The sequence below is a fragment of the Papaver somniferum genome, chromosome 6, assembly GCF_003573695.1.
Source record: "Papaver somniferum cultivar HN1 chromosome 6, ASM357369v1, whole genome shotgun sequence".
NCBI classification, from domain to species: Eukaryota; Viridiplantae; Streptophyta; class Magnoliopsida; order Ranunculales; family Papaveraceae; genus Papaver; species Papaver somniferum.
In genome coordinates, this window is record NC_039363.1 from 99,661,724 (window position 1) to 99,672,432 (window position 10,709).

At 35.5% G+C, this 10,709-nt stretch overlaps 1 protein-coding gene across 5 annotated transcripts; it reads right to left on the reverse strand.

The window, feature by feature from the left end:
- Positions 1 to 447: 447 nt before the first annotated feature.
- Positions 448 to 7,842, reverse strand: LOC113288566 (protein CHROMOSOME TRANSMISSION FIDELITY 7-like). Of its 5 annotated transcripts, XM_026537644.1 has the most exons (12): positions 5,187 to 5,303; positions 4,919 to 5,045; positions 4,739 to 4,829; positions 3,787 to 4,032; positions 3,540 to 3,654; positions 3,041 to 3,355; positions 2,284 to 2,551; positions 1,856 to 2,108; positions 1,660 to 1,749; positions 1,480 to 1,554; positions 1,038 to 1,384; positions 448 to 874 (listed from the first exon to the last, which is right to left on the reverse strand). In XM_026537644.1, the coding sequence occupies exons 7-12, from the start codon at positions 2,442 to 2,444 to the stop codon at positions 742 to 744; spliced, it is 1,059 nt and encodes a 352-aa protein (XP_026393429.1). In that variant the 5' UTR covers positions 2,445 to 2,551; positions 3,041 to 3,355; positions 3,540 to 3,654; positions 3,787 to 4,032; positions 4,739 to 4,829; positions 4,919 to 5,045; positions 5,187 to 5,303; the 3' UTR covers positions 448 to 741. The 5 variants fall into 5 exon arrangements, 2 of the variants coding, with proteins under 2 accessions (XP_026393429.1, XP_026393430.1); XM_026537645.1 differs by lacking the exons at positions 4,739 to 4,829; positions 4,919 to 5,045; positions 5,187 to 5,303 and adding an exon at positions 4,254 to 4,272; XR_003330659.1 differs by lacking the exons at positions 448 to 874; positions 1,038 to 1,384; positions 1,480 to 1,554; ... (2 more) ...; positions 2,284 to 2,551; positions 3,041 to 3,355 and adding exons at positions 4,254 to 4,320; positions 6,047 to 7,842 and having other exon boundaries at positions 3,445 to 3,654.
- Between the last annotated feature and the right edge of the window lie 2,867 nt (positions 7,843 to 10,709).

The window sequence follows — 10,709 nt, forward strand, 5'->3', positions numbered from 1 at the left end:
TAAATTTTGAAGCTCACAAGCTCACTAGTGATCTCAAGATCTAAAATGGTATGGTAGTTTTTTTTTTTTCCTATTTGCTTCCATACAAAGGAATGGATCTTGAGATCACTAGTAGGCTGCTTTGGCATCTCTTTTGGTGTTCATTATAAGCAATAAATCTAAAATCTGCCGATTATGTTTTGCATTCACCAACTTGCTTTCCTGCCATGTGACTCATGATTTGGAGTGGAAGTTCAAGAAACTTATCTCTAAAGTCTAAACAAACGAAATTTGGACTTGCTTTTTGCATTGCTTTACTAACTGCGGATTGATTCCAGTTAATGTAATACCCAGACACTATTAAGTCAGGTTTTGCTTTAGTACATGTCACAAATTGAAGGCCATGCTGCTGGAGTGGCAACTCCTTCACATTTGTTATCAAGAAAATGGCGAATGTACTCTTTAATCTCAAAGTTAGAATGATGATGCACGCCATTTTTGTATTAGCTCAAATCTCTAGACCCCATAATACATACAATACCTGGTTACCAGCATAGAAGAAAAAGCTGAAGTGCCAATATAATGTACTACGGTCACTTGTCTGTAATTCTACAACTGCATATTAATCCCTAATAATTACACTTAATTTGGACAAAAGATAAGTCAGCTTTTATCCCCCGCCTATGAAAAGGTCTCACACCATTGTCAACTTCTATTTGGATAAGAAGAAAACATACCCAGCCAACCAGGCCAATGTGGTGCTCAGGCTTGTGTATGGTACACCAGGAAAGTGTTAGTGCCGCTGTATTTCGATGCAAATACCTTTCCTGCAGTGGTAGGCTGAGAAAATGCAACTTGCGAGGCTTCAATAGTGTAACCCTTGGAGAAACTCTTCCTACGTAAATAAGAGGAAAATGAAACACTATAAAGCTGTGAACCATGAAGCTTTAGGCCCTTCCCTCTAAAACCATGCTTGAGTTCAAAGATTGGAAGACGATGACAGATGTGGACTTAAATAATAAGGAATATTAATGATGGGTGATTGAGAAAGTACTAACCTTGCAGCATCAAGTAATTTGGTGCCAACATGTTTCTTTCTATGAAAGGGTGCGACCCAAATAGCTCTAATTCCACAGACGGCTGAAACAGCATCCTTCTCGCACAGAATGACTCCACTTGGGTCTTCTGACACATCAAGTCTATCAACAGAAGGCATATGCTTTACTATTTCCTGCTTAAAGTTAACATTCCCAAAACGCAGTACAACAGAGTTTGGTCTGGCTGCTTTTTCATTTGAAGTGGAGCTTCTCTGCACTACAGATTTTGAAATAACTCTGTGTGCAGTTTTTATTGGTTCTACAACTAGACAACCAGCAATTCTCTGGTTCAATACGAACAGATACACCTGAAAACAAGATGACATGAAGGAGTTGGGATTTTCTATACAACATCTGATGTATACACAAGAGGCTTTTCCATAAAAAGACTCATGGTTTGTACCTTGCAGTGTTTGTGGAGAAGCCACCCCTCACCCAAACCAAGCTCATCCTCCACCATCTTTACAACCTCTTGAACCTGACAGTAGACGATCTCCCTCATCAAAAAAATTCAAATTCTAATAGACCAATTTTTCTTTAACTAATCTGGTAGACAGAAATAACCACGAGAAAGAAGTGGAACCTTTTTCATTTGACCTGGTGGGTCACCGTCTAACACTGAAATAACACGAGCACCCTCACTTGCTAAAATTACTCTTTCATTGCGCCAACCCTGTCCATGATAAAACATGAGAAAGTGAGATACAACGGCCATAAAAGGGTAAACAGATATTACTGCTGATTAAACAATAATAGCAACTTAACTTTGAGTAAAATACCTTAAACTGGATTCCATGGGTGTAGGTCTTGTGAAACTCTTTGTGAACCTTCTCATCCCCTTCATCTCCTATAGCAAAGTTAAACCCACATGTAGAGCAGGTATGCAAAAGAAAATCTGACTGCCCTAACTCCAAATGAAACTGAGCGTAAGTTCTCTTTTTGTTCAAAGTTTTGCTTGAACTAGAAGGTAGTAGTTTGGGCGGGGCAACTTGAGGTCTTTCTATAATGTCTGTACTAGTGAATTCACCATTTCTGTGCAGGAAAAGCAATAATTTGTTCATTGAGTGTGAGAATTCGAGGAAAATAAAAAATGTTACAACGATGTAGATTTGCTTACTCGGAGATCAAGCAACTATGACTGAGATATCTATTGGTTCTTAAGCAAAAGCAATTTGGTGCTTAAAAGTAACAGGATTAAATTCCATACCTGTCTGGTTCCTCTTTAGGTGTTCGACGCTTGTATGTTATTCGAATCTCTGGCTCTTGAATATCAAAGTGTGTGGTATCTTCAACGGGAGCGGAAACTTCAGATGGGTCAAAGGTTCTGGCTGCGGAGCGCTTAAAGAAAGAACTGATTTTGGGTTGCATTGAAGCTGAGTGCGTTCAACAGACTGCTTTCTGATTTGAAGGTGCTTTAGCCAGGGAAATTTTTTGATACCGTTCTAGTCTTAAGCTCTTTGCATATCCAAATTAGCCTGCGAAAAGAGTTTTCGAATTTCAGCACTTTACACAAACCAACAGGAGTAGTATTCGTCTCTGAGATAAAAATAAAAGCAAACATTTAGCCTGCATATCAGTAAACCAAACCCTAAAATCAAGTTGGAAGAAAAACATAGATCAGTGAACTAAACATAAATAGACGAGAAAATGAAAAACAGCTTGATTGAATCTCCCACAAACATATAAATCCATTTAATCAATCCACTCCATGGGTCAGTTCAACATACAAATCCTAAGTTAAAGATGAATAATTAGGTAATCTTTCTTTTTGGAATTCAAGTATGAGAAAGCTCAAAAGAATTAGGGATTAACAAATACTTAAAAAGGAATTAGGTTTATGTGTCTATCAAGATGAAAATTATTCATAGATTCTATATAAATCGAAATGATAAATCAGTTCTAGGTTAGAGGAAAACAAAAGTTAAACAAGAAGAGATGATGAGGAAAGAAAGAAAGAAGAATACCTGCTAATTTTCTTCACCACTGGGAAAAAATTGAGGGAGGGAGGAGGGAGAGTACAGTGGAGAGAGACGGGGTGAAAAGATGAAGAAATAAGAGATAAGCGGGAACTTTCGCGGGTTATTGGATTTCAGCGATTACCGCACTCAAACTTTGGCTTGGGCACCCTCCCCGTCTTCGGGAAAGTTAAAAATGTAGCTGTGAATGGGGCAAAAGCAGTTCCGGGAAGGAACTTCGATTCGGAAGGAGATTGCTGGTGTTACTGTAATACAAGACCTGAGTTTAAAACCTTTGGGTGCCAAATTGGAGGGAACTTTTTCCTGACATTCAAAAAAATCCTCAGGAAGATCAAAATTGGAGGGAACTTTTTCCTGCCGTAAATTCTTTAATTAAGCTCAAGTGCACAACCTTTGGGGCTAAAGCACAATCATAACTTGTTTCTGGCCTTAAGCACAATCAAAGGGAGAAAACATTCTGAAATGGTAGAAATTAAAAAGAAATTACATTTTGTGCTTTAGACTTTTTACAGTCACCAAAATTTGTTTCTTCAACTGTCCCTTCCTAGTGTTCTGCTACTCTCTTCTTACTGACCTCGCATATAACTTCGCTGTTGTTGTAACTGCAATTTGAAAAAGACTAAAGGCGTGTTTATTTGCCATCACCGTTTTAAAAAAGAGACTAACTTATTCTAGTTTCAAAAAAGAGCATTAGCACAGAAGATATATATGATTGGTAAAAGATGACCACAAACCTTAGATATAAACGTCCTCTTTCTGATTGTGAATGAGTAAGCACAGGATTAGGCACGAGTCGAGTTTGGCTGCCTATGCCAGTTTGGTTTTGAGGTTGACTTTGCACCATTTCCTACTACCTAATCCTTCTTCTCATATAAATCAGATTTTTCTTGGCTGTCGTTGTAAAAATAAGGCTGCTGCAATCACACCTTGCCCATTTCGAGCACTCAGATTGTGATAGTTCAGCACTACTTACACCACCGCTGCAAAGTAAAGTGTTGGAAAGTAAGATACAAAGACAATTGTGACCATGATAATTTAACAGTACCAAATGAGCAATATACAAGGCCAGACAGTAACCAGAACTTTTAAGAGTTCAGCACAGACCAATGTCGCTAGTTGAAATCAACACCAGAAGATTATACACTACTGTTTTTTTTTTTTTTTTGATATAACATTATACACTACTGTTACAGCGTATTACCTTTATATGCGATTGTGACCCAGGTTAGATAACAGGTGAACTGCTCCACTTAAATGATCTTTTTGTTCTACATTGGTTACAAATTTTGAGATGATTATATTTATTATTAACTGAGCACAGATGGGTAACAGGTTCAAACAAAGCATCTTTAAGGATTATGTCAAACTAACCCAGCAACTTCGGTATCAGGTATCTGTACTTTAAATAAACATCGTAGCACAATTGAGATGCAGAGGATGGCCCTTGAAGCCTTTCAACTACTAACGGTATCGAACTTTTGAGTGTTTCTTGTGCATAACAAGATTTATAACCATGTAATACAGAAATGCAGGTAAGATACATTGGTAACATTACCAACCATTCTTGTGGAATAACAAAGTTTATCTGGATATTTAGACCAAATCCAAAGTATTATGCTAACATCATCAAGCTAAGTCACCATTGCAAAGCTAACCACGTGAGTAGGAAAAGATTCATTCGTATACCTTGTTAAGGGGCTCAGCCTTGGGTAGGAGTCGTATATGACTATTTGCAAGCATTAGAATCATGTTCCCTTTGATTCCTAACAACGTCTTTCTGCAAAGACCATCGTGGATAAAAAATTTATGCTCTCAACAATGACTAGCCGCTAAACTATTATATATAATTCCTTAGTTAGATCTGACCTGAAAGCCGAACATTTCCCAAAGCCAATCTAGTATGTTCAAGTCTCCTCCCTTTTGTCTTTGCTGCTCAAACGAAGAAGGCCAAGCAAGACATGATGTTCCAGAGAGCAGCCACGGAAGCTTTAACCTGGTCAAATGGAATGAGCATAAAGTAAACTGTGAATCAAAGACTTAAAATGCTACTACTATTCCGCAGCCACATCCATTTTTCTCCGACCCCCTAAACAAACATTAGCATGCACAACCGAAGCATAGTGGTAGTACCTACCTCCTCAAGCTGCATGATGGACTGTGATGCCCCAGCAACATCCAATGGAAGAATGTTGTATGGAATATGCATTTCCTTCTTTTCTTGGACCTCCATACCAGCGCCAATGATCTTTTCCTGCAGTGAAGCGGGAAATATTTTCAAAGCGTTAGTGATGCCAACATATGATAAATGCATGATCCAAGAAAAAGAAACACTCACGAAAACATAACATGATATGAGTACTGAATTTCTAATAATAAAAGTTTAACTTGTCATATAAAATCATGATAAACCGTTTCAATTTAATCAGACAGTACTCGGAATCGCACCAATCTATGTCATGTTGAAGTCACAAATGCACATGCGAACTGATACAGGGTACTGGTCCACGTGGAAAGGAAATTATATGAATGAATGTATTATACTCAATCACAAAAACATGTCTATCCATCAAGCTTTCAGAAAAAAGAGTTATTATAGTTAGATAACATAAGGCAACACTGAAACTTGATGCAATAGCTTCAACAAGTTTAGCCAGACATGATGATATGATGCTCCCACCAATTCAAAAACATATGAAAGAAACAACAGTATGCAAGTCAGGAAGATAAGATGAATGTGATAGAAATAGATAAAAGAGGCAGAGCTATCTGGATTTTAGAACGACCATGTCTTCCGGATAACAAACAAAAGGGTTGAATTTCTCTTCACAGCTGTTCATTTATTTTCTGAATATTTAATACGCAACCTTCCAGCACTGTCAATTTTCTAAATAATTTTGAGAAATAACCACAATAATCTAACAACTCAACTAAACAAAATTGGGGATAAGAGAGTAAGAGGAAAAAGAAGAGGTGTGAGTTGAGATAGATACATACCACGGCTTTCAAAACTCCAGTATATGGGCAAAAGATATTCATTTGGTCATTGATTTTCCATTTCCATTATAAAAAGAAACATTGTATATAAATATAGGAGCTACAGAATCACAATAGGTCCAGCAGATAAATAAAGTTTTGCCATCGATAATTAAACCAAAATTTAATGAAACAGTAAACCAAACAAATATAATGCACCTACGGGTAAAACCTCCTAATCATCGAAGAAGTAGTGACTGTTGGTTTTTGATTTGTAATATGAAGTGAAAAATCCTCCAACTGTCTTTGGTTGTTGCAGATTCCACATATTCTCCAAGCTTTTCATCATCATCGAATTTAAAGCAGCACGATCAGATATTTGAGCTCGTACAGGCAACAAGGTTTTCAAAGTACAGATGTTTTCAACCTCACAATTCAGCCAGTAGTCATTGGGTCTAACAACTGTGGGTAATACCTTATCAGAGATGCATGAATCTAGGTTCCTAACCACCTTGAGACATCTCCTTTGCAGATTGAAGAAATGAAAATTTTTGGCATCCGCCCAGTACAGTAATATCTGGTCGGAGAAGCTGACGAACCGAAAATTGTTATTGAAAGGAATTGAATACGCCGAAAGATCAATGGTCTCGTGAGCCCAAACCTGGTCATCTTTGTAAGCCTTCAATACTTTCAAGTGAACCTTTCCCAAAGTAAGCGACGTTGGTGATTTCTTTTCAAGACGGGCAATAACTAAGAATCCTTCATACTCAAACCACCGAGTATGTGTGTTGTATTCAAGTGGGATTCGGATGTATTGCAACTTCTCTTCATGGAGGTCAAACAAGAGAATAATCTGCGGATCAGTGGTCCACCAAAACAAAGCTCCTGCTCCTGCGGCTCCATAAGAAGTGAATACGGCTGAAGCACATGTTCGTAGTAATCCGATATTAGGAGACCTAACTTCTGTCCATGAAGATTTGATTCCAAAAGTAAAAACGAAACACTTAGGGGACTTAGTTTCAAACATGAAAACAATAATTACCAATTTATACTCATTGTTAACAGAATCGAACCCAAATCCACAAGACAAGAGCTTATAAATTCCTCCTCCTCCTATACCTCCTCCTTTGCTGTGTTGTATAACAGGAGGAGGGATTATCCGCAAAACTTCTTGTGTAGTATCGTTCCAAACATCAATGAAGAAAGCAAGTTCCGTAATAGTGTTTCTAAAACAACTTAAACCATTGCAATATCCAACAAATTCCCCTTTCTTTTGCTGTATAGTTTTTTGATACAATTGGACATCCTGGTTATCGTTTTCGTCATCCTGAATATCTCTGGTATGTAACAAGCTTTTGAACAGACATTGTTGTTTTCCAGTAACATAATTGGTGTAAAACACAAGGGTGGGATTCTTTTGGGAATAATTAATAAAGTGAGATTTAGTAAATTGTGGATTTTGATTGATGTAATTGTACAGGTACTTACTTGCGCAGCTTAATCTCGTCAGAGATTTAACTGGTAGTCTTGATAGAAACTCTAGAATCATTTCAATTGGAAGAGATATTTGGATCATTTCAACTTCATCTTTTGCTTCTTTTTTTTCGGTCTTCGTCTTCTTCTTCAGATTGCTCCTTGCTTCAACTTTTTCCTCGATCTTCTGATTCTTCATCTTCTTCATTAAATTATAGCCATAACCATGATCCTCATCATCTTTTTTGTGATAATTAACTACGAATTTTGAAATCGACATTCTCCACCTCTTTTTCAGATTAGGGTTTTTGATTTGATTTGTATTCTCGCCCTTTTACTGAGATCCAAACAGACCTATGGTGTCTTTTATATATATACTTTTCTTTATATACTTCTCTTTTACTTTTGACGAAAAATCACAGCCACTCATTTGTTTCACTCAACGGTTTTGAGATTTAATGACGTCAACTCCCAAATTCTATTCGTTTCTATTTAATGGCTGTGACTCAACAAAACTAGTCATAAAAACGTGACCGTACTACAAAAACCCCACTCAAATATTGAGATCCATTAAAACTCCATCGTAAACAAAATTAATACAAAAATTCCAAATTTTTAAAAATTGATACAGAAACCCCAAACTTTAATATTGGTTTCATCAAATTTTATGATGAAACCAATATTAAAATTTGGAATTTTTGTGTTACTTTTGTTTTTTTGGGGTTTTTGTGTTACTTTTATTTTAATGGGTTTTTTGTGGATGGATAGTGACACATTTGGAGTTATAACTCGCGTACCGGTGACTAAATACAACACTTAGTTTAGAATCACGATTAAAGTGGGTAATCAAAACCCACATGAATAAGTAGGAACTCCTGACAAATCCTATCCTTGTGGGCTAGCTTAATGTCGGGTCCACCCATTAAGAGCCCAGTAATCGGAGGTCCAAATTTATGTTTCTGGACCCAAAAACTTATTCTAGGATCCGTCACACGTGCAAAGTTCACAGAGCCTATTTTATAAATGGCAAAACTGCCCTAGATACATATCAGATCCATTCCTAAATTGCTATTTTCATTTTCTCTTCCTACATGCTACAACCCGAGCTCTGCTGCTGAAGAATTGAAGAAACTCTTTTCGAGAACAATTATGTTAATGAAGAAAGCATCTCCGTCTAGTTTTATTGAATGATTCATCAACAAAAACAACAAACAAGTTAAGTTTTCAGATCCTATTATTCTGATTTGTAATCCTAATTTAATGTTCTCAAAAATTCACATCGAATTATTGATTCGATTTCCAACTAATATTCAGACTTGTAATCCTCTTCTCATTCTCAACAATTTGATCTAAAACTTTTGATTTTTTAGGGATCTTGACTGAAAATCTATATATCTTCAAATCTTAATCTCGGAAATGTAAAAGTTTCGATTATTAATGTTAATGATGTGGTTAATGTTGTGTTTTTGAAAGCTTTGATGTGCATCATTTTCACTATATTTAATCCGAAGTTTAGATCTTGAATTGAATTTTGTTTTAAGCATTTAAAGACAACGTTGTCACTATTGAAAACTAGTGTAACAATTAGAGTATGACAAGATAATCTAGTTATTGTTGGTGATGGTGGAATTGGTAATTGATCTTTCGTTTTGTTTGTTTTTCATCTATTTTTGCTAGAATTAGAGTTTATGACATGAAATCTGAGTTTTGGTAAATTTAGAGTTTAGAATTCAGTACTGTATTCCATTCTTTTTGGTATATGATGTAACAGTGCATATATACTGTACTTTTTAATGTCTTTCATTCATTAAATTCTTTTTGGTAGATATTAACATTGCATATTTTCGTATTTCTGATCTAAATTCTTATTTTCAAGTTAATTTTGTTTATTTTAGATTTGTTTCTGTTTTTTTCGTTCATTTTTTACTATGATCCAACAGTGCATATAAGCTATACTGTTCAATATCAATTCAATAATGTTTTTCATTTTATTTTATATATGAATTAATAGTGCATATACACTATATTGTTCGACAGATGTTCGATATTGTGAATTAATTGCCTTGTTCTTTATTTTCGTATACATTATGGACAAATTTATGACAGTGCACACTGCCTATATTGTTCATTTCTATACATATATATGTTGTCTCTTGAAAAAAAATATATATGAGATGGAAAATTGTAGTGAAAAATATCATATTGTTTTTGTTCATGAAATTTTTGTGTGGTTCATTATATTATGAACTTTATTAGTGGCATATTATGACAGTGCATGTTGCCTATACTGTATTGGCATCACCCGATATTTAAGGAAATATTTGATAATAAAGATGCAGATTGGTTATACTGTAGTGATTATAACTATGTGATTTGTTTGGAAGTGCAGATTGGTTATACTGTAGTTATAAGGTAAATAATCTGACTACATCACAATTAATTTTTTACATAATCATATATAAGAATTACTATTTATAACAGGATAACCGTGCATGATAATATATAAACGTGAATGCTTAACAAAAAGTATTTGCTATATGAAAGTTATAATAGGGTTCCTCCATACATTATGTGGTATTTTTGGAGATAGTGAGTCCCCGTATACTATGTTGATTTGTACACATTAGGATGTCATATTGGATACCTAGTTGGTTTTGTGTATGTAATATTTATGTGATATCTTAGAAATTGAGTGTAAGTCACATGCACTAGTTAGGAATCAAGAACAGATCAGCTGTACTGGATGGAAATCTAGTATAGGTCTGTCGGAATGGTTAAAAAATAAGTGCAGGTCTCCTATACTTCTTAGAATATTGAGTGCAGGTCCCCTATACTACTTAGAATATTGAGTGAAAATACGCTATATAGCTTAGAAAATTGAGTGCGGGTTAGCTACACTGTTCACAAATTCGAGTATTAAACCTGCATCATAATTAGAATTGTTATCAGTTTCATGTGCCTTTCTTAGAAAGTATGCGTATAAATAGCATATAATTCTTATTACTACAATCTTATTTTCTTTCTAAAGTGAAATTAATCTTTCTTCGTCATCTTGTTCTTTTCTTTCAGTTTTTTAGATTCTAGCTGTGGGAGAATACCAAGTGGTGGCGCTCGGAGATATAATTGAGTAGTGGCGTGGTGGCTTCCAAAGAGAATATCTAGTTCCATGTATATATTTTTTTAAAAATTTCTTCTTGTCTTCTATTCTTCA